This window comes from Talpa occidentalis, unplaced genomic scaffold (assembly GCF_014898055.3).
Source record: "Talpa occidentalis isolate TD23 unplaced genomic scaffold, MPIMG_talOcc4v2.1 talOcc4.7, whole genome shotgun sequence".
Lineage (NCBI taxonomy): Eukaryota > Metazoa > Chordata > Mammalia > Eulipotyphla > Talpidae > Talpa > Talpa occidentalis.
Window position 1 is genome coordinate 103,149,244 of NW_023605083.1, and position 26,185 is coordinate 103,175,428.

Below are 26,185 nucleotides of genomic sequence, written 5' to 3' on the forward strand. Positions count from 1 at the left end.
GTTGCGCAGTGAGGGCCGTGGGCCGGGGCCGAGCGGCGCGGCCAGCGCAGCGGGGCGGGCGCAGTGCGCGTGCGCCGTGCGGCGGGGGCGGGCGGCGCCGCGGCGCGGGAGCGGGGGCGGGGCGGCGCCGTCTGGCTCGGTCGGGCCGGGACGGGAGCACGGCGCGGGACGGCGGGCCCGCGGGGCTGCGGACGGTGGCCGGCGGCCGACAGGTAAGGCGGTGCGCGGCGAAGAGTTACGGCGGAGAGGCGGCGGGGCGGTGGCGCCCGGGGAGTGGCGGCCCCGGCGCGCATTGTCCGGCAACGGCGCCCGCACAGCGCCCCCTGCCGGCTGGGCTGCGGGGGGGCTCGGCCCCGCGCCTTTGTTCGCGCCCCCGCCAACATGGCGGCCCCCGCCGCCTGCGCTTTGTTCCCGGCTGCCGGGGGGTGTTGCATAACGGGGGGGGCGGGAGAGGTCAGGGGAGGGGCTCCCTAGGTAGGGGGGAGGGGGAGACGGGACCCCGGGGCGGGGGAGGGGAGGGAGGGACGGGCCCTGGGGACGGGCGGGGGGATGGGGGCGGGTGGCCTGGCACCGGGTTCCTCGCGGCGCGGGCGGTGGGATGGGAGCGGGCGCGGTCCGGTAGGTGTCAGCGTGCCGGTCCCTCGCGGGGCCGGCGCTCTGCCCCGGGGACGGTGACCTTGGCCCCGAGTGCGCGGGGACGCTCCCGGCGGGAACTGCGCAGCGCCGCGGCCTTTCACCGGGGATGCTCCTGCTGTATCCAGAGTCCGGTGCACGCCCCGAAGGCGAGCGGTCCTCTCCCGCAGCCGGTTTACCTGCACTCGCCTTCATGGTTCCTTTATGGATTTGGAGGAGATGATCTGCGCATGGGGAAGTGCAGACAGTGATTTTTTTGGCCGTTAGAGCGTGAGCATCCAAAAGCAAGCAGAGATAGGGTCAGCGTTTTAGCTGTGACGTGCCCTGAGCCAAGGACGGCAGACATGCCCACATGCCAAGACCTGACAACTTCCTTCTGCTGGAATCTTCTGGAAGCAGCTCTGCAGTCTGACAGGGTGGATGGAGACATAGTAATTGCCTTCCATATAGCTTGTCAGGAAGTGGAGGTCAAACCCACCCCGAGGGTTGCCAGGACGGATGGAGCTTGAGCCCGCACTGACGGGTTCTGGACACCCTAGAGGCGGTGAAATGGGGAGACTGCCCAGTTCCCCTCCCCCACACCGGTGGGCAAGCCCCCGAAATTGTTGTAGCTACTAATTTACAGAACGTTCATTATCAGGCTTGATAATTACATATAAAGGTTGCACTCTGTCAGAATTATGGGTGGTAGGTATTGTGAGTAAATAGAATGGAAATTCTTGTTATCTTTTGAGTAGTGAAATGGTTCCTGTTAAAATACTGTGAAATGGGTAAGGCAGAAGGGCCTTTGGTCATCTCTTTATGTTTAACTTAAAATTTTTTTTAAAGATTTCAGTTCATTCTGCAGTTTTATTTAGTCCTGTTTCTGAAAGCACCCTAATAATCTTATTTAGAATACAGTAACCCTTTTTACTTAGTTTTGGAACATCTGGATTAATTGTTGCTTTTGGTGGAGTTCTTTGTGATTCCAGTTCTAAAAGCTGTTACATGAGAAACAAAGGGTTCTTGGTCACCTAAGTTTAGAAATCAGTGGTATTCAGGGTCTTCTCTCTTAAGGTCACAGTTCACATCACAATATTGCAGTAGAATTTTCCATGTTTGGCCCGATTCCTCTCTGCTTGGTTTTTAGTGTATTATCTATTTAGCATCACCTAAGAAATCCAGGTAATGGTGAAATAAATGTTAGTCATTGGTGTCCTTCAGTGTGTCTTCAATAATGGATCCCTTTCCCTAATTGTATATTGCGAGATGGATAGGGTTTTGCATATTTATGCATCTTATGGGCAGTACCTCAAATTTGGTTCTTGCTATGTTGAGAATCATGAGAATTCATTTAACTTCCCAGTCACTTACCCTGTTGTACACAATTACACCGTCACTGGTATCACTTTAATAGCGTTTTTTCCTGTTATGCTAGAAATGAGAAGGATACTGCTTTTTCTGAAGTCAATTATGTGGATTATTTACAGATTAAAACTGATGCCTTGGGTGTTTCTTTTTATTTCGCTGTTAGAATATTTGTTGATAAAGAGCAGTTTATAGATGCATACACACCTCAATGTAAATTCTTATTTGTATTTATTAGATAATTGTATTTTCTTTTCTTTTTCTTGAATGAAAAGAGATTGGAGGAAGGGAATGAACTATTTTACCTAAGTGTTGTGAAAGAATGTGAGCTCTTGACTTGAACATGGAGGTAGCATGTCCTTTCAAATCAAACTTCTGGGTTGAAACCCCACTTCCACTCCTCACTTGTCCAAAGTCACTTAGATTAATCATGTACCCTTTTTAAACTTTCTCTTACTCAGTTGTAACCCGGGATGAAACTTATGATATAGAGCTGCTACAACTAAATGAAATGGATTTCTAGAGTTCCCAGTACAGTTCCTGAAAGACAGCATCTCTGGTGCCAGTGGCTATTGATTGCCTTCTCCTTCTTCCCCTACTTGCAATGGTTATGAGCAAGATTTTTTTATGTTGAAACAAACAGGTTGCTTAGTTGTGCCCCAGTGTTCAATTTAATTCATAATCAAATCTTTATTGGGTGCTTATTTTATGACATTAAAATTTCCAGAATCCTTTCTGCAGCAGCAAGTTATATATGCACATCCTACATAGGATGTGTCCCTGGAGACCTTGCAGTCTGGTAGGGAACATGCACATAGTGAGGAGATTCTGTGCTGGGGCTTCTGGGAAGGAAAGTACTCCTCCAGAGGGTCAAGAATCTAGAGATGTGGAAAAAGCCTCTGTGCAGGGGCAGCAGGAGCAGAGGAGGGAAGTGTTTGAGATCATCCTGGATTTGAATCTACCTGTGTATTCATCTGTGAAAAGTGAAGAGGGCCCTGATGACAAGGTAGGCTCTGGTGAGGTTACAGCCATTCCTAGGGCTCCTGCAGGTAGCATGTGCCCTGTTGCTATTGGTGAAGATGATGTTACCACTCCGGATGCTGAATGAGGAATTTAGGCTGAGTATAGGCCGTCAGGTAGGGTCAGGGTGCCCCAACCCGGTAAAAACTGATTGCTCAGAAAACTCACAAAGTGCCAGAGCTCATACTGGGGAGACTAGACCGAGCACCTTGGGAGACCCAGTGGGCTGAAACCAGTCAACAGAGATGCAACACCCAGACAACCAGTCTGAACCTCCACCCCATGCTCTCCATACTCACAAAAACTCCTGCTTCTTGTCCCCTCAGTGGCAACCCCCTGGGGACTCCTCTGCTCAGAGAGCTTTCTTGTCCTTCTCTGACAATAAATTGCTTCTTTTCTAACTCTGGTCTTGAAGTTGAATTCTTTCTTCATTGAAGTGAGAACCAAGAACCCCTTGGGGTCTGGCCCTGGGACTCCAAGCCCAATTCATTGCCACATGTAGCTTGGCATGGCCAGTCTGTCTAGGCATGGTTTTGGGGGCCAGATTTGAAATAATTCTGTATATCAACAATTATGAAATATTCTTTATATCAACATCCCATGGGGGATGCCACTGCAAGGCTGTGCTGTGTTTAGAACACTTGGAAGGTGGGCAGTGTAGGTGTTATAGTGCCCAGCATCCAGTTCATTAGAGAAGACAGATGAGGGGTGTGTCAGTCTAGAGTTACTAGAATGTTAAATGTGTTCACTTTTTTTAAGGATGGAGGGGAGGAAGGCTCCATTCAACATGGATATTATATCTAAATATTGAGAGCAAATGAAGATATTTACTAGTAAAACATTTAGATGTTTTTAGGTTATAGTAATGCCTTTAAAAAGTTTTTTTTAAAGCTTATATTACATTTGTTTATGGTAAATTCAATTTGCTCGTAGTTAGGTCCTTATAACCTAAGTTCTGCAAAGAATCTGCATATTTATTTACTATAAGGGATCTATGTAGTTCTGAACATACTTATTTACCGTGTTTGTGTGTACACTAATCATATATTTGAATAATCGTTACCCGCTTAAGTTTCAGGTTCTGACTGGATCAGAATATGTTTTTTCCTGTGTACAGAATTGGGTGATGATTTGAATTGTTTTCTTTCTGCTTTCTCTGGTAAATCACTGAACCCATGGATTTTTATGGGTTCAGTATATTTTATTTGTTTTTTAAAAGATTTATTTTGTTTTTTATGCAAGTACTGGGTACAGTCAGAAGCGCGGAAAGGTGAGAGAATTCACCAGATCCAGAGGGGAGAGCAGAGCAGGCAGACTGATGAAGTACACTGCTGAGGGGAGCAGCGGGAGGCAGGAGAGGTCTGCGCGCCATGTGGGACCCTTGCCTGGTGGCCGGGGATTGAACCAGCGCTGCCCAACGCTCAACCGCTGCGCCACCAGGGGAGGCCCAGGGTTCAGTATATTTTAATCAAGTAGTCATTTTTCTTTTTCCTCTGCTTGTCCAGATTTGGGCCTCGTGTGGTGCTTTCAAGCTAGTTGGGATGCAGCCTAGTTAATCTCTGGGGGCCTTTCTTGCTTTCTGACACAGAATGTCTGAGATTCACTATGTGCTTTTCCTGTCCAGTTTCTTTCTTTTTTTTTTGTTTTTTAAAGATTTATTCATTCATTCATTCATTCATTCATTCAAGCACTGGGTACAGTCAGAAGCACGGGAGGGCTAGAGAATTCACCAGAGCCAGAGCCGGGAACAGAACAGGCAGGCGGATGAAATACACTGCTGAGGGGAGCAGCAGGCGCGGCAGGAGAGGTCTGCACGCCATGTGGGACCCTTGCCGGCGGCTGGGGATTGAACTGGCGCTGCAGAGGCTACAGGCAGCTTCGCAGCCCAGCGCTTAACCACTGCACCACCAGGGGAGGCCCTCCTGTCCAGTTTCTATCACCCCGTTCTTTTCATACCTTCCATTGGGGAGTGGGATTTAGACACCATAATCTGATGCTGTGTGTCCTTATCGCTGCTGGGGTGTCCATGCTTTCATTGTGCAAAATATGTAAACTTTAATGTTGTATTGATATTTCAAATTAAAATCCAGCACTATAGACGTTTTTTCACTGAGTTTGTTGTTTTTCTCTGAAGTTGAAAATTTGCATTCTTAGCAACATTACCTTCTCTTATAAGTTATAATATAAATGTAATAGTTTGAAATCCTTAATAGCAATAAAATGATTGTGGGTTTACATTGTCTTAGTTTTTTTCCTGTATATCACATAAGGATATACAATTGACATTCTGAATTATAAAATCACTTGCAATTATTTCCCCACAGATGATGTTACCACTTTGATTCTTTGGTTTCTTTATGTGAAATCCTTGAGTTTTTGGGTTTTTTTTAACTTTTATTTTTATTTACTTATGCATACGAGAACTGGGATGTAGACCAGAGATGTGGGGGTGGGGGGTGGAGGGTTGAGAGGATTCACCATAGACAGAGTGGGGAGCAGAACAGGTGGCTCTACTGAAATACACTGTTGAGGGGAGCAGCGGGGGAGACAGGAGATGTATGCTGTACCATGTGGGTTGCTCCCTGGCTGGGGATAGAACTCATGCCCCAGTGGCTGGCAACAGCTTGATAGTGCTGAGACTTTAACCCTTGTACCACCAGGGAGGCCCTGAAATCCTTAAGTTTTAAGATTACTTTAATTTTTTATTTAATGTGGGCTTTTTTCTACCTTAATGTTAATATGTAAAACATTTCATGTAATTCAAAAGTCAAAGATACACTGAAAAGGCGGGTTTACAGTCTGGATCTCCTGCCCATTTGTAGCAGTTTCTGGATTATTCAAGTGTTTCATTTTTGCAAATGTAAGTACATTGGTATGTTTTTATTTCCATTGCTCTCTTAAAAGATAGAAATCATTACACTGTTCTGTTTCTTCATTTTTAGTTAATGTAGTCTGAAGGTCACTTCGTTTAATCTCTTTTCAAGTTGTGGTTGCACTTCATCTCCTAATGAGCATATGGATTGTTTATATTAGTCGAATTAGTCTTGTGCACATATTGTATTTGTGCTGGTATAAACTTGAGATAGGTTGTTGGATAAAAGGTAAATTAAAAAAATTATAAAAAGTTACATTTTAAAAAGATAGATTTGATTATGACATCTTTTCATTTCAAACTCTCCGTCTACCCATTGCTTTAATGGCAAAAACTTCATAACATGACCTCAGAGGTACAGCAGGCCCTTGAATAATACGGTTTCATTTTATTGTTGTTGTGAAAAATAATCTACTGGTTGGGGCCATTATCTATGGAATGTGCACATTCTTACCAGTTTTCCCTCACATCTCAAAGATGTGCTTATGTGAGGTTCATTGGTGTGTCTCAGTGGCCCCTCCCACTCTGAATGAGTGTGGGGGTGTGTGTGAGTGTGCCCTGCAGTGGAAGGTTGTCCTGTCCAGGGTTGGGTTTTGTCTTGTGCCCTGAGCTACTAGGATAGTCTCTGGCCACTGAACTGGAGTAAGTGGTTTGGAAAATGAATGAGCAAATACAAATGATTGAAGAATATTACAAGTATTTTTTGGTCTTTATTTAGAAATTTGGTGATGTTTTGTGACCAATAATATGCCATACGAACTGAACTCTTGTTTCTATCAATTAGCCTATGGTCAGATTGGATTTGTTCCACTTCTTTTGCTTAATGTCCAAGAACCTATGAACATTGTTAAGTGAGGACTTACTGTAGGTATACTTTTCTTGTGTTGGTGCCTTTACCTCACCCCTACCACCTCTCTTCTGCTTTCCTTGCTGCAGCCTTGCTAATCCTTCAGTTTCTTATGCTGCCATCTTCACCAGTGAGCTTGGCACCTGTTCATTTCCTCTAATGTGAAATGCTTTCCCTTGTTCAATTATTCTCCTTGTCTTCTTTTATTTTTTTAAATATATTTTGTTTTATATAATTCTTATATCATTTTTCATTTTTGCATAATGTATGCATTTTCATTTTGGTTATATTCCCCATACAATTGCACCCCTCTTATTTTGACTCTAATTCCTCCTCTTTCGTCTTCTTTTAAGGCTGATTTGATTCAAGCATCACTTTGTCATGAAATTTCTTTTTGTGTGAATTGCCAGATTTTCATAATAAAGGTAGAGATGCTAGTTCAGGGAACCCCCGTGTAATTATTAACCACTACAGCCATCAATTTTCTGAAGTTTTTTAATGTTTCTTTTTGACTTCTTTGAAGTTAAGTTCTCCTTGAGGCTCTGTGCTCTTTCCAGATGCTTGTTAAAGTCAGTGTTAACATTTGTTTTTCCCAAATGGGCTGTGAGTTTCATAGAAACAGAGACTGGTTCCATTCTTGTCCATAATTGCCTTTCTAGTACTTAGCTCAGTACTTGGGTGGTGAATGTTCAGACTCCCTGGGGCAGGAGCTAGAGTGCCCAATGAGGAGACTGAGACATGCAGTTAATTGTCCCGTATGCTGTACAGGAAGCCGTCTGACTGGTTCTTTGGGTATCTGAGTTAACACTGTGCTGGGCTGTCTAAGCAGTATGTAGATAAGACTATTGTCTTTGACCTGTTGCTGGAGGTATCAAGGCATGAAGTAGATAGGGCAGGCGATTGGGAAAGAATATAGATGTGAAGTGGAGAACAACAGTCAAGTTGGTCATCACTGTGGGACAGATTGAAAGCTGTCAGGTCTGTTACTCTGATTATTATGGTTGTATGGGCATCGTGCAGGACTGTACTCTTTCGTGGAGCCAAACACCCACTTTTGGCCCAGAGGCTAAGATGCTTACAGAGCCTGGGAAAGTAGAGTAGTGTGGTAGGTATGGCACATACCCACAGCTCCATCAGTGTGTTGGAGGGTGAGATCCCTGTTGCGGGCTACCAGGTGTACCCGTTCACTTGCACCCTTCACCTGCTGCCTGAGAAATGTTCTGCCTAGAAATGGACTGGAGAGTGTGGTTCAGCCAAGTTAAAAATTTACCCAGCAAAACAATGTGCTCAGGGTGTTAAATTCCTGGCCCAGGTTCCATATACAGGACCTGAAAGTTCCTATGACTGTCCTTAAAGGACAGTATAAATTGCATTCTCAGGTTGTAAGTGAGAAAATTGATTGGTAAGGAATGGAATCTGGAAAACTGAATTAGGGGCATATTTCAGAGTCCTGTTAAGCTGGAGAGCTTGACCCTCCTGAGTTCTGCTGGGCCTTTGCCAGAAGAAGCAGTCTTTCCTACCCCTGCCTGAGGAACTTAATCTCTGCTCGGAAACCTGTGATTGGCCTCCCCTAGGAGAGTTCCAGCAGGTTCAGTGGGTGAGGTGCAAAGTGTGATCCCTGAGGAGGTGTGCTGCACTCCAAAAGATCATCTGGCTTGGCCTGCAGGCACACCTTGGAGAGATGCTGGGCATTGGTTCCAGACCACTGCACTAAAGCTAATAAATATCTCAGTCAAACAAGTCATGAGGAATTTTTGGTTTCCCAATGCATAGAAAGTTACATTTACACTGTAGTCTATTAAGTGTACAATAGCATTATGTGTAAAAACCCAACATTTATTAGTCTGACACAGAGACATGAAGTGAGCACATGTGGTTGGAAAAATGGTGCTGACAGATTTGCTTAATGTAGGCTTGTTATAAACCTTCAGCTTATGAACAGTGTGATTATCTGCAGAGTGTGATAACTGGAAGTGGATAAAACGTGGTGTACCTTTATAAAGATAGGAGCTTGGGGAGTGTTTTGAGGAATGGATGTTGAGGGTGTGGGGTCATGGTGGGAGTAAAATTAAGTTGTATCGGGCTGAATTTATTGGTATGGACCCACTAAGCAGAATTCTGCCTGGTTGTGGCCTGAAACAGACCAAATGGGTCATGTGAGGTTGAGGTGCTGTAGTTGCATTGAATGTTGCAGAGGAGGGTCTCAAAACTAAGCTGGTCTCCAGGACTCAGGGAACTGAGTGCTAGAGGGGATCTGTCACAAAATGCCTGCTTAGTGCCCTGGGAGCATTAGCTCTCCTATCTTCTCCCATCACTGTAAGAAACTTGGAGTGAGCTCCAGCATCCTTACGCATCCTTGACCTCCCAGGGTTAGAAATCACAGGGGACTGCTGCATTGAACTGGGACACCACCTGCAGTGGGGGTTTTGGGTCAAGGCAGCAGTTCTGAATGGTCTTCATTCAGAGTTAACTTCTGATTGTGACTACTGTTGTTTAGGTTTTTTTTTTTTTCCTTTTTCTGGTTTACTCTGGTATTGTTGCTTAGATCTCTATCAGTTTGTCCATTAAAATGACTTGTGAGAGGTAAAAGTAAGCCTATGTGTTTTTCGTTAATAAGTAGTCTTCATAACTTTTAAAATAATGGTCCAGAAAGGGTCAGCTAAAATATGTAATCTTTAAAAAACTAACTTATGTCTGTGGTATGACTTAGGTTACATGGAGCCTGTGTGAAAGGTAGCTTCATTGCACTTAAACAGTTTAGTTTGTACATACTCTTACCTAGCAATTCAACAACCAGAAATTATTGTATATTGTATTGTACTTGCAAAATAGATTTGTGTAAAGTTTTTCATGGTGGTGCTGTGTATGATAGTGAAAAATTAGAAAAACCTGTGCAGTATTGCAGTTAACAGGATAAAATAAGTGATCTTTACACATTAGATTATTCTGTCACTATTAAAAACAAGAGGCTGATAGGAAAAAGCTTTTTCTACGGTGTGGAAGACATATCATTTAGTAAGATAAGTAAGTTATAGGACTATATTCTCCGTCTTATGTATGCTAAGATGTTTGTGTGAGTTTACAATGCCTGTGTACTTGCATTAAAATCCGTTGGATTCACAGCAGTCTTTGAACAATGGGGAAGAGGGCTGTGTACGAGATGGTAACAATTTGTTGTCTCCTAATAGCTTCTTTTTTTTTTTTTTTTTAAGATTTATTTTTATTTGTTTATACAAGCGCTGGGTACAGTCAGAAGCCCGGGAGGGTGAGAGAATTCACCAGAGCCAGAGCGGGGAGCAGAGCAGGCAGAAGGACCGAAGTACACTGCTGAGGGGAGCAGCGGGCGGCAGGAGAGGTCTGCGCACCATGCGGGACCTTCCCCCCAGTGGCCGGGGAGCAGCCAGGGATTGAACCGGCGCCGCAGAGGCTGCGGGCAGCTTCGCAACCCAGCGCTTAACCACTGGGCCACTGGGGAGGCCTAATAGCTTCTTAATCTGAGTTTATAGTAACAAATTTCCATTTGGTTTGAGGACTACTGACTTCTCAGAATCTTGCTTTCTCTTTTTTTTATTGTGAAATTGGCCCAGTTGAAGTAGTTACAAAGTTTGGTTGGTGACACAGCAACTGTGTTACTATCATTCATTTCATATTGCACTTGACTTTAGCCAAAAGGCTGAGAAGCAATTATTACCATTCGTTTCAGAAATGATAAATTTCACTCACTTAACATGTACTTGAGGTGTGTTTGATCATGTATCATCACCTGACTATTCATTCTCCTGTTGACAAATGTTGGATTGGTTCCAGTGTGATACTGTGGGATCAGGTCTCGAGGAACAAGACAACATCAAGTTGGAATTAGATTTAGATTTATTGCGGAACTGTGGGAGGTAGTCTTCAGCCACTTGCAGGTCTGATGTGTGGGGGGAGAAAGAGATGGAGGAAATAACTGTTAGGAAATGTCTGAATGAAGTCAGTTTGGAGAAAGTGTAATCCAGGCCAGTGAGGGGTTGCCCAGCCAAAGTCGGGGACACAGAAGTACCTAGTCCTGAAGGAATGGGCCTGCTTACTATGGCATCTTTCTATGGCCAGACATTGGCTAGAAAGAGCCTGTTGGATGTGTGGGGTGGGACACAGGGTGGTGGTTTTGGAGCTTTCACAGTGGTGCAGCTGCTGTCAGTTCAGCTCTTCATGGTGGGGCCACCCAGGAGACACATTGTCACGGCCATCACAGAACTTGTGTGCCATGAACATTTAGGTACTTATTTTCTTAGATGCTTGTGTTAGGAGGAGAGTTGCTGGGTGGTGACCAGTGTTAGAGGATAATGTCAAGCTTTTCCACTGTGGATAAGCTCATTTTTATTCTTAACAATAGTGAGTGGATTCTTTAGGATCCAAATCCTCACCCTACCAGTTGGTATTGGGGTTTTGATTTTAGTCATCCTGGTGTGTTTGTGGTAAGATCCATTCTGGTTCCTGCCTCCTAAGTTACCTGTGGACTTCTGATTGCCTTGGTCTGTGAAATGTGAGCAGAAGAGACTTGTCCCGCAGACTTTGAGTGGTGAGGCTTGTTGCATGCCTGTCCTCCTGCCTGGACTCAGTCTCCAGAGGGAGCTTCCTGGTGGGCCATGTCTTTCACTATTCTACAGTGATCAGAGGGAGGGGGAAAGGAAGGAAAATAGAGAAAAGGATTGGGTAGGGTGGGGAGTAGGAATTTGAAACCATAGTTTCACTTGTTAACCTATCCTGACGAGCATATTATTTAAAAATAGACTTTACGGGCATACCTTATTTTATTGTGTTTCACTAATTGTGCTTCCCTTACTGTGTTTTTTTACCAAGTGAAAGTATGACAATCCTGAGACAAACAAATATGGGTGCCATTTTTTCTGTTTTTTGGTGGCATGTGAAAATTTATTGCTGCTGTGTTTTCACCACCAAAACTTAGAATCTTGGTCTTTCCTTCTTGCCTTTGTATGAGGCCAAAAGAGAGAGATTGGCTGCTTTGACAGCCTTAAAGCAGACTCTGGGAATGTCACCAGCAGTATTACCTTTGTAACCAAATCCAGCAACCAGAAATTCATCATTTTCCTCAATAAAATTCAAACAGCCATCGTTAGGTACAAAGGCTGTGTCGTCGTGTCCCGTACCCCCCCCCCCCCCCATTCTTGGTCAGCTGGACTCTGACATACTAGCTGAATCTGGCTGTTTGGCTTCAACTCTTACTTTTTCCAGCACAATTCCCTTTCCATGGGAAGTGCCTTCCAGAGGGTTGCCTTTAGGGCAGTGCCTGCATGGGCTTTCTTGTACTGTTTATCATGACACTGTTGATCATCCTTGGCTTCTGAGTTTCCCGGCAGTACAAAGACTGAAGCTCTAGCCCATTCTGCCATTGCTAAGGACCTAAGCTAAAGAGAAAAAAAACAGCACAGAGGGCCTTTTCCCCCAAAAGCATCTACTCACTTTGTGTTTCTGTGATGCATTTTGGTAGTTCTCACAATGTTTCAGACATCATTATATCTGTTCGGGTGATTGGTGATCAGTGTTACTGTTGTAATTGTTTTGGAGCTCCACAGACTGTGCCCCTGTGAGATGGTGGGCTTAGTAGGTAAATGTTGTGTGTGTTCTGGCTGCTCCACTGACTCTCTCTTTCCCCATCTCTCTCCCTATCCTTGGGCCTCCCTATTCTCTGAAACAAGAGATGCTGAAATTAGATCAGTTAATCCTTCAGTGGCCTCTCAGTGTTGATGCAAAACGACGAGCCATGTGTCTCACTTTAAATTAAAGCTAGGAATGATTGAGCTTAATGGGGAAGGCAAGTAGAGCACCTGCATAGGTGGCGCAGCGGTTGAGCGCTGGGCTGCGAAGCTGCCTGCAGCCTCTGCAGCGCCAGTTCTATCCCTAGCCGCTGGGTGAGGGTCCCACATGGTGAGCAGACCTCTCCTGTCACCCGCTGCTCCCCTCAGCGGTGTATTTCATCAGTCTGCCTGTTCTGTTCCCCGCTCTGGCTCTGGTGAATTCTCTCGCCCTTCCGCGCTTCTGACTGTACCCAATGCTTATATAATAAATAAATCTTTTTTTTTTTTAAATGAGGCTTCTTGCCCCAAACAGCCAGGTTGTGAATACAAAGGAAAAATTCTAAAAGAATATTAAAAATGTTACTCCTAGTGACTACATAAATGATTAGAAAGCAGACCAGCCTTCTTGCTGATTTGGAGAACGTTTAAGTGATTTGGACAGATGATCAAACCAGTAACAAAACTCCATTAAACCAGATCCTAATCCTGAGCAGAGTCCTAACTTTCTTCAATTCAGTGAAGGCTGAGAGAGGGGAGGAAACTGCAGAAGAGAAGTTTGAAGCTAGAAGAGGTTGGTTCATGAGCTTTAAGGAAGGTAACCAGCCCCATAACATACAAGTACAAGGTGAAGCAGCAGGAAATCCAGAAGATCTAACTAAAGATTGATGTTGAAGGTGGCTGTACCAACAACAGATTTCAGCTTAGGAAAAAATAGCCTTCTGATCGAAGATGATGCCATCTAGAACTTCCATAGCTACAGAGGAAAAGTCTGATTGATTTCAAACTTCACAGGACAGACTGATGTTTGCTAGGAGCTAATGCAGCTGGTGACTTTCAAGTTGAAGCCAATATATGTCTACAATTCTGAAAAATCCCAAGGCCATTAAAAATTATACTTGAGCTTTCCTGCCTGTGTCCTGTAAATGAGACAATAGATTCTTAATTTGGTTTCTTTTTTTTTTTAAACATGATCTTCTAAGCCACTGTTGAGATCTACTGCTCAGAAAGAAAGATGCCTTTCAAAATATTACTGCTCATTGACAGCACATGTGACCACCCAAGAGCTCTCTTTATTTATTTATTTATTCATTCATTCATTCATTCATTCATTCATTCATTCAAGCACTGGGTACAGTCAGAAGCGCGGGAGGGTGAGAGAATTCACCAGAGCCAGAGTGGGGAACAGAACAGACAGACCGATGAAATTCACTGCTGAGGGGAGCAGCGGGCACAGAAGGAGAGGTCTGCGCGCCATGTGGGACCCTAGCCATGTGGGACCCGAACCGGAGGCTGGGGATCAAACCGGCTCTGCAGAGGCTGTGGGCAGCTTCGCAGCCCAGCGCTCAACCGCTGTGCCGCCAGGGGGGAGACCCCACCCAAGAGCTCTAATGGAGGTGTACTAGAAGGTTATGTTTTCATGCCTGCTAATACAGCACCCATTCTGTAGCCCATGGAACAAAGAGTAATTTGGACTTTTGAGTCTCATATAAGAAATTCATTTTGTAATGCTATCGTGGCCATATATTCCTCTGATGGATCTGGGCAGTCGTTTGAAAAACTCCTGGAGAGGATTCACCATTCTAGAACCCATTAGAGACATTTGTGGAAGGAAGGAGGTTTCAACATTAACAGGAGTTTCTTCTAACCCTCATGGGTGACTGAGGAGTTCAAAACTATATAGTAACTGTAGACGTGGTGAAAATAGCAAGAGAATTAGAAGTGGAGCCTGACGGTGTGACTGAATCCTGCAGTCTCATGATAAAACTTTTTAAGCAGGAGCAAGTAGTTGCTTCTTATAGATGAACAAAAAAAGAAAGTGGTTTCTTGAGATGGAATCCATTGATAAAGATGCTGTGAACATTGTTGAAGTGACAACAAAGGACTTAGAATATTACACAAACCTGGTTGGTAAAGGAGCAGCAGGGTTTATAAGAAGGTGGACTCCAAATTCTAAAGTTCGGCTGTTGAAAAAATGTTACTGTACAGAGTCACATACAGCGAAGTCAAAGTCTGTCATGAAAGGAAGTCAGTCCGCATGGCAAGCTTCTTTCATGTCTTATTTTAATATGTTACCACAGCCATCCTAACCTTCAGCAACACTGTCCTGAGGAGTTGGCAGCATCAGCATTGAGGCCAAACCTTCCACCAGCAAAAAGATTGTGACTTGCCAAAGGGCTCAGGTAATAGTTAGCATTTTTTCAGCAATGAAGTTATTTTAATTATGGTTATTAAGTACTTTTTTTTTAGGCAGTGGTAGTACCCATTTAATAGACTGCAGTATAAGGTAAACACAACTTACATATATGCACTGAGACCGGAAAACTCATGTGACTACTTTCTTGCAATATATGCTCTGTTGGGGTGGTATGGAACCAAACCCAAAGTATTTGAGTTTTGCCTGTATATTTCTTTTAAAATTATGCTTGAGGCAATGTTGGCTTACAGAACTGTGTATGTTTTAGGGGTTAGAGGTTCACACCTCTACAAATGTTTGTTATCGTACCGCCACATTCACTGCCACATTCACCGCCACAGCCCCAGTGAATCCTCCGCCATAGTCTGTTAGACCCCCTGCCCCCTTTATTCCACCCCTCCATTCCCTTCTGGTAACCTCAATTCTGGTAACCTCAGTTCTGTATTTTTAAGAGCAGTTTTAGTTTCGCAGCAAAATTCAGCAGTGATTACAAAATTTCCCCTCTGTCCCCTATTCCTCTTAAATCTCCCATTATCAACAATCACATAGATTTTCCTATTGCCTGAAGAACACTCTTGATGTTTCCTGCCTGTTGTGTGAGTGCTAATCATGACCTGAATGTTAGTCTGGGTATGCGCAAATTAATTTTCCTTTTTTGAAGGATGTTTTTGGTGTATATGGAATCCTAACTTGTCAGTTTTCTTCCAAGGTGTTGAAGGAAGTTATGAATTAACATCAGCTTCCATTCTGTTTATAAGAAGTATACTGTCACTTTAATTTTCCACAAATTAAATTTGTCAGACAAATTTGGAATTTGTCTTTTTTCCCAGGATTTTATGACTTTTTTTCTTTTTTTGGTCTTTGGTTTTCAATATTTTTACTATGATGTGATTGATGTTACTATAATGTGTGTGTCTTTTTAAAGATTTTTATTTTTAGATTTATTTATGCATACAGGAACTGGAGTGTAGGCCAGAGGTGGGGTGTGTGTGAGAGGATTCACCAGAGACAGTGGGGAGCAGAACAGGAAGATCTACTGAAATATACTGCTGAGGGGAGCAGCAGGCAAGATAGGAGAGCTCTGCTGTGCCATGTGGGTTAGCTCCCTGTCTGGGGATCAAATTTACGCCACAGTGTCTGGCAACAGCTTGAAAGTGCTGAGACTTTAACCCCTGAGCTTCCAGGGAGGCCCTGATGTGGTTTTTTTTTTTTTTTTCATTTTGTTTTTACAGGTCTCATTGAATCCTAGCATCTTTCGTTCTTTTGAAGTTTGTAGGTGTTAATATTTTTAACTTTTTCTGCTACCCTGTTTTTGTTTCTTTCTTGTTTCTGAGAATTCATTCAAACTCTTAAACCTACTCAGTCTCTTCCTTCCATGATTCATTTTGCTTATTTTCTTTTCATCTGTCCTTTTCATAGTAGGCTAATGGTAATTTTTAGACAAGATTTGCCTGCTGTTAATTTCATTGAGTTTATTTTTTTTTTTTACCTCTGGAAAAATCTGGTTCTTTGATAGTTTTCTACCAAAGTTTTGTTTCATATGTCTTTGAATATAATATTTGTAATTTTTATTTTTCATTTAATAATTTTGTTTATTCCTATATGTTTCTTTCCCCAACTTAGAGTTGATTTTGCAGCACTAATGTCTCAAAAGCCCTGTACTTTCTTTGGTTTGTTTAGTACTTGTTATTTCTGCTCGTTTTTGTTTTTCTCCTTGTGGGCTGGTTTGTGTGTGCACATGTGCACTTGCAGTAGACTGCATTTAAAAATGACAAAATAATTTAGGATCTAGGAATATACTCCTGAAGACAGCTTATGCTTTGTTTCCCATGCATCTGAGGTGTTGGCAGTGGATTCACCTCAAGTTGGTTTGGGGGGTGTCAAGGTATGAGTCGAGATGGGATGTGGTTTTTTGCCTGCTTCTTACCATCCCCTGCTCCTGAGAGAACCTTGGGATATAGTTCATATAAGTGGGTTCTCCAATCCCTTCTCCCACTGGTAGTCAGTAGATTCCAGTCTCTGGCCCCTGGCCTTGCAAAGCTGTTGGCTTTTCAGCCGCCTCCTTAGCACTTGACAGGTTCTTTCAGGGATAGAAGTAGTTCTTGTGTGTTTCAGCATAGGATTACCGCTTTAGATCCTGCCTCTGGTGTGCTTTTGTCTTCAGTTCTTTGATACTTTATTTTTTTTTAAAGATTTATTTGTTTATACTTTATTTATACAAACACTGGGTACAGTCAGAAGTGCGGGAGGGTGAGAGAATTTGCCAGAGTCAGCAGAGAGCAGAGCAGGCAGACTGATGAAGTTCACTGCTGAGGGGAGCAGCGGGCGGCAGGAGAGGTCTGCACGCCATGTGGGACCCTCACCCGGTGGCCTGGGATCAAACCAGCACTGCAGAGGCTGCGGGCAGCTTCGCAAGCCAGCGCTCAACCGCTGCGCCACTGGGCAGGCCCTCTTTGATGCTTTAAACTTATGTTTAGTGTATCAGCTTAGTATATTCAAGTTTTTATCATGAAAATTTACAAACATAAATAAAAACTAAGAAGAGAGTGTGAACGAACCTCTCTCTCTTTGACACCACTCCAGTAGTCTGTGGTAGCTTTCTGGCTTCTGGTATGACTGACGATCTAGGATCCTTGTATTACCTGCCCAGCCTGGAATTAACCATTCCTATAGGAAACCCTGGATCCTGATAGTTGTTAGGGTAGTTCTTGAACATTTTATTTTGATTTTTCTAGCTTTCAAGGGAGTTGTCTAGATTGCCATTCATTCTGCTGGGAGTTGGCCATTCTCTACATTGGTTACTGGAAGTAGCCTTTGTAGACCCATAAGGCTTCAGAGTTTTTGTGGGTGTTTTTAGGCAGAGGTGGTTGTGCCATGAATCTTTTAGTAATCTGGTGACACCTATGGGTACTTCTCCAGAATGTTTCTGAAAACAGTAAAGTAAAATACATGGGATCACAAAAGAAACTATTTATATTTAAGTAGTGATGAAACAGAAAACAATATTAGTGTAGTATTATGGCTTCTTTAGTAATCCTTTAATTGATGAGATAATGTGGTTGACATATAGGTAATTAAAATTTTATTTTTAAGATACTAAAATGAAGAGTTTGATGTTTAAAGACTAAATGATGAGGTGGATTTTGACTTAGTTCTTTCCGCTCTTTGATCAGTAGATAAATGGTGACAGGGAACAATACTAGGGAACATCTTAGATGCAACCCTGACAGGTCTTCTCAAGAACAGGTCAGGTTTCACCTCTGAGTCACAGTTCTCTGCCTAAGGCCCTTCCTGCAGACCCCAGAATACAAACTTGAGGACTGGTTTCAACATTTCACTTAAAATGACTTTAGAAAGTGCTATCCTTGTGATTATTCTTTCATTATAGCAAATCAGGATTCAAATCCTTAAAGAAGCAAGGCACAATAGATAGGGAGCTCTTTGTCCTCTCCAGCACAGTCAGGATAGTCTCCTCCCACGTGGAATTGGAGTGGTGACCAGGGACACTCACTCCAACCTCATGCCCAAAGTTGTAATTGTGGCCTCAGTGTGTAAGCAAGGTTGCTTGGACCATTGCATTCAGACACCTTGTTTTTTTGTCCTCTCCCCTCCCCGGGGTCAGGTTGCTATCAAGGGGCTCGAAGCCCCATCCTTTAATCCCAAAGTTGGTCTTTTGGCGGCCATTACCTGTTCTAGGTCATCTTGTTAGCCCAAACTGTGTAGGGGCACCTCTGAATAGCAAAAACCCATGTCTCATGGAATTCAAGGATTTAGAGTACTTGCCAGGAAGTAGGACCAGGGCCTGCCAGGCTCTGTTTATGGCAGTCACTGATTTTACTTGTATAGTTTCATGACTGGTAGCCTGAGGCTGACCCACTTTGACTGTTTTGTGACTGGCCTAGGAACTTGAACTTGAAAGTACTGACCAACTTGCAGGATATTTTAAGATATGAAACAAGCACAGTGGGATGGGAAGACCTTGATTTATATTGTTGAGAAAGTCAGAGGATCTGGTGACAAGACTGGAGTTGTTTCCTACTTTTAGGATGTAAATGAATATACACCACATGAAGGTAGAAATTTCCCCCTATTCAGATTCATGGCCCTATACATTTTGTCCTTATTTAAGAGCTCCTAATTGGAATCTGGTGTTAGATGTGTAGTGATTCAGTCTGTTTAATTATTTTATTTTGAAAAGAGAGTTTGGGACTCTGAAGGCCTTTAGATATTTAAATTGTATGTGTTGCAGCCAAACATTGGGTAATCAACAATGCTTTGTTAAAGACTGAGCCCTTCATTTTAATATCGAAGTTTTAGTTAAAAAGACAACCTAACCCAGCCAGTCTCTTCTCTGGAATGTTTATTTCGGTGCCATCCATTGATAGATTTGTGATTTGACTTTCTAGCAAATTCTTTTATGTACCTAGAATGGTTCTCAGTTCAATTCCTGTGCTTTCTCTTTCCACATTTGCAAAATTGGAAACCATTGGCCTTTTTACTCTTTAACTTTTTATCATGAAAATTCTCAAGTATATAGAAAAGTTGAAGTAAGCTGAGTGAGGAACAACAAATATTTTGCCATCTTCTTTGTTTTAATTATTTTTGTCCACTCAGCAACTTGCATATATACAATACAGTATTATTAACTTCAGTCCTGTGCATCACATCCCCAGGACTTATTTATCTTACAACTGGATACTTGTAACTTTTTACCACCTTAATCCATTTTCACTATATCCACCAGTCTTTATTTATGAGCTTTTTAAAAAAGACTCTGTCTTTAAAAATAGTATCTTAGAAAATAAGTTACAAATTTTTTCAGTGCCTTAAGTAAATTTTTTCAGTGCCTTAAGTAAACACATTGACACCAACTCCAGATTTGGCTACTCGCCTCCCTCTGCTGTCCCCCCCCCCCCAACTTGTAAATGTAATTTCCTGCATGTATTACATTTAAAACTACAGCTGAGTTACACTGTACATCCTCTATTAAGATTCATTTGCTAACATTTCCTTACTGATACTTTTTGTTCAGCCTTTTGAAAATTGTGGACATCATTTTAAATGATGATATTCCTCAATTAAAATGATATTCCTCATTCAAAATGAGGATATTCCTTATAACTACAATAGTATACTTAAGAAAATGATTTCCTGTCTCACATTTAGGCCTTCTCCAGATTTTAGCTATGCCCTTTTCCACAAATATTTATGATCACATACTGTCCCTCCCACCATGTTGAATTCTTTGTAACAACTTTAAGACAAAGTGTTGGCAGTCCAGACTCCAGCAGCCACTTCAGTATGGTCTTTAGTGCGCCTGTGCACTTTGCCTTTAGTGACACAGGGCTGGTGCTTCTTTGGAACTTGGCACTTTTGCTTGAACAGTTTTAGAGGTTTCTTTTTTGGGGGGAGGGGGGAATGGCAGCTGGCAGCAAGTATTTTGATGCATAATTTCTACTTCGTGTTGTTTTACTACTTTTATATCTGAAACGTTGGAACACTTATTTCTTAATCTTTTTGGAGACAGACTCTAATGTCATTGAATTTTGTGACACCATCTTCCTTTAGGGGAACAATCTATAAGTGTCTGTTTTTACAACAGATTTATCTCTTCAGTGCTACTTGAAATCTGTATGACCGTATTTAAACTTTTGTGCCTAATTTTCAGTTTCTAAGATAGAATGTGTCTGTTGGAGACTGTAGGTTCTGAGTTGATGGGGGGTACAGGAGGAAGTGTCATCTTGGGAGCATGTGTTTTTCTGTGAAATGGTTTATGGGAATCTTGTGATTTTCTTGGAGATCATAACAGAAGGAGAATTTTGAGTTCAAAACTTAAGTTCATGACATATTTAAAAGACTGTAGCAAAATTACAGCAAAATTTAAAAGACTAGTAAAATTTAGTTATATTTCATAAGAATGGATTTAGCAAAAGAAAATTCAGGATTCCCCCCCTTTTTTTACTAAGAAAAATTACAAATTGAAACAAACATTTGATGGATAGCACTAATATGCTCTTCATGGACATTTAAAAATTAATTTCTTTGCCATTGTCATTCTTTGTGTTCTCGCTTTTATTATCTGAACCGTTTGATTTACTTGACAACATTATAGTAGTTTACCTCTAGAAATTTCAGCATGCAGTAAGAAAAAAATGTATTCTCATACATATCCACAGTATCATTGTGCCTTTAAAAGTTAATGAGATCGGGCCTCCCCGGTGGCGCAGCGGTTGAGCGCTGGGTTGCGAAGCTGCCCGCAGCCTCTGCAGCGCCAGTTCGATCCCCGGCTGCTCCCCGGCCACTGGAGGAGGGTCCCACATGGTGCGCAGACCTCTCCTGCCGCCCGCTCTGCTCCCCGCCTGCTCTGCTCTGCTCCCCGCCTGCTCTGCTCTGCTCCCCGCTCTGGCTCTGGTGAATTCTCTCACCCTCCCGTGCTTCTGACTGTACCCAGTGCTTGTATAAATAAGTAAAAATAAATAAATAAGTTAATTTAAAAAAAGTTAATGAGATCTATTATTTAGCCCCTACTTAAAGTTTTCTTTTGTCTTAATCTCTTCTACAGAGCTTTCCCCCTCCATACCATCCATTCAGGGGGTGTCTGTTGTGGTCGGTTGATGTCTTTAAGTCTCTTGTAATCTAGAGCACTGTGCTTACTTTATTCCTTCGGGATGACATGGATTTTTGAAGGGTGTGGCCTGTCCTACAGAAATTCCTCATTTCTAAATCTGTTTCCTGGTGGCGATGTCTCACTTGCTCCTATATCACCTGTTACTCTGATAAACTGGATTTAGGTATAGAAGCTGTATGAAATTCAGGAAAAGCATTGCTTTACATGTGGTACAGCATGTCACAGTGGCAGCCTGTAAGTGTAGGTGACTCACTATTGGCGATATGCAGTTGGTGGGACATCCCTTCAGTGGGAAAGTGGCCATGGTCGTAGTTAGCTGTCATCTGTGGGACCCTTTGGTGCTGTGCAACATTGTGTTCCCGTGACTTTCAGTCATGGTTTCAGCATGTTTTGTCTGTATAAACGTAGAACAGTTGTTTACATGGGCATTGAAATTAAGTTCCACTTGACAGTGTTTCTGTAACATGTGAGGAAAACTAATAATTCCTGCCATCCTAGAAAAGAGATTTTGCTATCTCAGCATTTAAAGTTTAAGTATTTTTTTCAATTAACCACCTAGTAGATAGTACTATTTTTTAATTGAACAAACTTTTTCAATTTTGCTCTTTCCTGTCAAAGGAGAGTGAGGTTTTTTTGTAGGAGAGCTCCAATTTATCTGTATTTTCAAAGCATTATATAGCAAATATTGAAACAACAAAATCAGGGTTTTAGTGATTGGTACTCTTTAGTGACTCCCACCTCCTTGCCACCCCTGAGCTTATGGGCTTTGTGTCTATCAAGGATGGGCCCTGCCTCCACTCCAGCATCTGCTCCTATCTAACTAGGGTTGGGATATATGGGAAACCAGATGCTTGGACGTGTCTGGAACCTCCTAGGAGCTTTACTTTGGAGGCTTGCAAGTGTCCCAGGTGTCCAAGCTGGTGTTGTCTTTTCTCCCAGCACTTTGTACTGTCCTGAGAACCCAGGCGTCACAAAGTGAAGTGATTGCTTTGGGGACATGTGCACTTTAGCTAATACTATGTTTAAAATGTTTTGTTGTGGTCAGTGTTCACTTTGCTCTAATGATGAACTGTATTTCACTGTTTTACAGAGTTCTTATAATTTCATGTGTTTTTGCTGAACTTGTAAAGGAGGCACTTGGATAATGGATTAACAAGAAACATTGCAATTCTGTGAAAAGTTTCAAGCTGAAGAATACAGAATTTTCACCCTAGTACAGCAGCGCTGCTGCTCACTTAAATACAGATGAATGAAGACCCCATTCGGGAAGACCCCTGGCCAGCGGTCCAGAGCTGATGCAGGTAGGCAGCTTGTTCTAGTATAATAAATTTAAACAGTAACAAGATTGTGGAACACTTCTATATATACCTAGTGGTTTGCTATTCTTAAAGCTTTGATTTCAGATATGTTTTCATAGAGTGTCAAAAAACCCAGGTGGTTAGGTTTTTGAAAGCCAGGGACCCTACCTTTTGGCAGAGTTATAGATATCAAGTAAATTCAGCAAGTGAGGATTTAAGATTATAATAAAGAATTTGTCTCTCTTTGGGTTTTTTTGGAAAAGAAATGTGAGGAGACTAAATATTAGGTTGAGATTTAGGAAATTCATAGCCATTTCAAGGGGAAAAGATAAACTCAGTTTTTATATTTTATTTGAAGGAATTTTACTGATGGAAATGAAATGAATAATAGAACTTATATTAATTCTATTTTTATGGCATACAGCTAATACTTAGATTAGATTTTAGAATAGAATCAGGCCTCACTGGTGGTGCAAGGGGTTAAGCACCGCACTATGAAGCAATCCACAGCCTCTGCAGCACAAGTTTGGTCCTCAGCCGGTGAGGGGGCTACCCACATGGCGCAGCAGACCTCTCCTGTCTCACCCGCTGCTCCCCTCAGCAGTACATTTCAGTCAGTCTGCCTGTTCTGTACTCCACTCTGTCTCTGGTGAATCCTCTCACCCACCACATCTCTGGCCTGTACCCCAGCTCTTGTATGCATAAATAAATAAATCTAAAAAAAAAAAAAAATTTAGAATAGAATCTTAGACTTTGCCTGAGTTTTATCCACCTTTGAAACAAAGATCAAATGTTACTGGTTACACTGTATAAAATGGGTAAGTGACATTTACTTTAGGTAGCATGTAGGTTCTTCTTCATTCCAGGAATACATTCAAACATTGAAAAATGCCTGTCATAACATTGTAAGGTTCTTTGGTAAGTGAATCTGAGAATTAAGTTAGCAAAATTATTAATCTCACAACAGTGATTATTACATAATTTAGCATTACTGTTTATATTTTGTGGTATTTGGAACTCCTTTGTAGAAGAACCCTCAGGGACTAAGATTTTAAGTATACTGTAACTCTTGATTTTAATTCCTGCAATGTAAAGATAATATTGATATAATTGTTTAATGTGTATAGTAAGATTAATTTGGCACGGTGATAGTAGTGAAGGGTACCTCATCTGAGGGTTTATTGTTAAACCCAGCCCTCTCCTTAGCTCAGTCCCACTCATTTCCCTTTAAATGCACACTTATTTTTAAGTACCTTTAAGTGTGCTCTATTGGATTAAAAAAAATGTGATTTTTGTAAGCTCAAGTGTAATTGTGACATACAAGATTATATTGGTTTCAGGTGTATAACATCATGATTTAACATTTGATGTAGTCCTATTGGTTTATTTTTGCTTTTGTTGTCACAGAGTTTACTGACTGTGTTTTTCTCTGGGAGTTATGGTTTAAGGTCCATGTATCCATGTCTTCAGTCCACTTTGACTTAATTTTTGTTTATGATATAAGATACGGGTCCAGTTTCATTATTTTGTGTGTGGCTGTCTGGTTTTCCCAACATTACTTATTGAAGAGATTGTCCTTTTCCCATTGTATATTCTTGGCTGTTTTCTCATAAATTAATTGACCATATATTTGGGTTTTATTTCTTGGCTTTTGATTCTATTCAGTTGATCTGTGCCTCTACTTTGTGCCAATAGTATACTGTTTTGATTACTAGGGCTTTGTGATTCCTTCAGTTTTGCTCTCACTTTGGCTGCTTCAGGGTTTTTTCTTGTCTAGCTCCCTTATTAGCCCTGTAAACTTCAGTGTTTTATAGTCCTCATGGGACTGTGTAGTGTGTACATACTGGGATTATATTGAAGAATAAATGAGCTTAGCTATGTTAGGTGCCTAGCTATTTATCTGGCATATTATAGCTGCTCTACAAAAAGAGCAAGTATGTTGATCAAACTCTGCAATAAACATTTTTTTTTTTTTTAATTTCATCTTATAATTGCAAAAAGTGCTGTCAGGTTTTTGTTGCCCAGTGAAACCTTACAAGTATCATTGAACTAGTAATTCATTTTCCAGAGTTCTTTTTTTTTGCGCATCATTGCAAATTCAACACTGCAATATTCTTCATTGATTCTGAAGTTGCCATCTTGTTAGAACAGCAAGCTGACTGAATTGCTCTGTAGTTTGGTAAAATAGCTGAAAGAGCCAAACTGACAAATTACTATTTTTAGGGAAACTGTTGATCTTAACCCGGTACTTTCATCTTACATTTTCTTATATGTCAATATTTGTTAGAGCACATAGCATAGGGCTAAAGACAAAGTACTCTTTGAATTCTGATTGGCCTGATGTTTGATATTTTAATTTATGAGACCTTGGGGTCATTATTGTTTTTCACTATCTGTAATAATGCACTATTTTGGAAAGATTGCTGACAAAACCCCTTGATCAGTATTATTTGTAAAATTAAATCAATCATTTATCTTGTTAGCATAGACAAATGGTTTTGTTCTTTTAAATCCCTGTCAGTTACAGATGTGCCCATTTATAAGGGGCCCAAAAGGAGGTATTTTTCCCCCCTCATACATTTAGAAGCCCAACTGGGCATACCTTGGAGTTGGAATGAAGCTGAAGGCTTCCACAGTTAGCGCTCTTAGGTCACCTCTGCCTGTGTGGGTCTTTGGCTGGCTGGAATTTTGGAGGCTCCCAGAGTGACTGTCCACAGAGAAGCAGGCACAGCTGTGTGGCCTCTCCTCTTGGAGCCTGGGAATCAAACATCTTCACCCTTGCTGCATCCTGTCCTTGGGGTTTTGACAGATACAGCCACCTGGGGTGAGGGAGGAGCATGGAGCCCCAGCTCTTTTCTGAAGAACCACCGCAGTGGTAAATATTGGGTTGCTGGAGAAGTCATGACTCATTTTCGCTTGAAAAACTAAGAAGATAATGTCATGACTTCTCTGACAACCCAGTTGAGTGTGGGCAATCCTCAGTGTGTGCCACAACCTGACAATGTGTTTTGATAAAGTGTGATCAATCCAAATTAGAAGATGGAATTTTTATTTATATATTTAGCTCAACATATTAAGAATTTATTGGTGACTACACCTGGAAGGGGAAATACTATACTTCCAAAACACTAATAAAGATGTATACCAATGGTTTAATTCAATTTTAAAAAATTTCTAAAATTTCTATTTAAAAAATAATTTGTTTATGTAATTAGGCTGGGATTTAATTGGTCACTAAAGTAGTGGTTTATATATACCTAGTGACACTGGGCAGAATGAACATGTTTCCCTTTTTTTTTTTTTAAGATTTTTTTTTTTTAAATTTATTCAATAGTTGGGGTACAGGGTACAGGCTGGAGGTGCGGGAGGGTGAGAGGATTCACCAGAGACAGAGCGGGGAGCAGAACAGGCAGACAGACTGAAAGCATTGCTGAGGGGAGCAGCGGGCGCAACAGGAGAGGTCTGCCGCAGTGCCATGTGGGAATCTCAGGCTGGGAATCACGTCCGTGCTGCAGAGGCTGCGGACAGCTTCACAGGGTTGCGCACAA

At 42.0% G+C, this 26,185-nt stretch overlaps 1 protein-coding gene and 1 pseudogene across 4 annotated transcripts in view; both read left to right on the forward strand.

Moving 5' to 3' along the window:
- The window catches only part of SPIN1 (spindlin 1), a 57,601-nt gene that overhangs the window by 293 nt on the left and 31,123 nt on the right, over positions 1 to 26,185 (forward strand). For 2 of the 4 annotated variants that reach the window (XM_037494786.2, XM_054689480.1), the window contains exon 2: positions 22,430 to 22,640. In XM_037494786.2, coding sequence (XP_037350683.1) covers positions 22,589 to 22,640 — 52 coding nt within the window. In that variant the 5' untranslated portion in view covers positions 22,430 to 22,588. Of the gene's footprint in view, positions 1 to 159; positions 213 to 14,603; positions 14,698 to 22,429; positions 22,641 to 26,185 lie in introns of those variants that run through there. The other 2 variants (XM_054689478.1, XM_054689479.1) reach the window with 2 other exon arrangements.
- LOC119231535 (tigger transposable element-derived protein 1-like) lies at positions 12,823 to 14,604 on the forward strand (annotated as a pseudogene).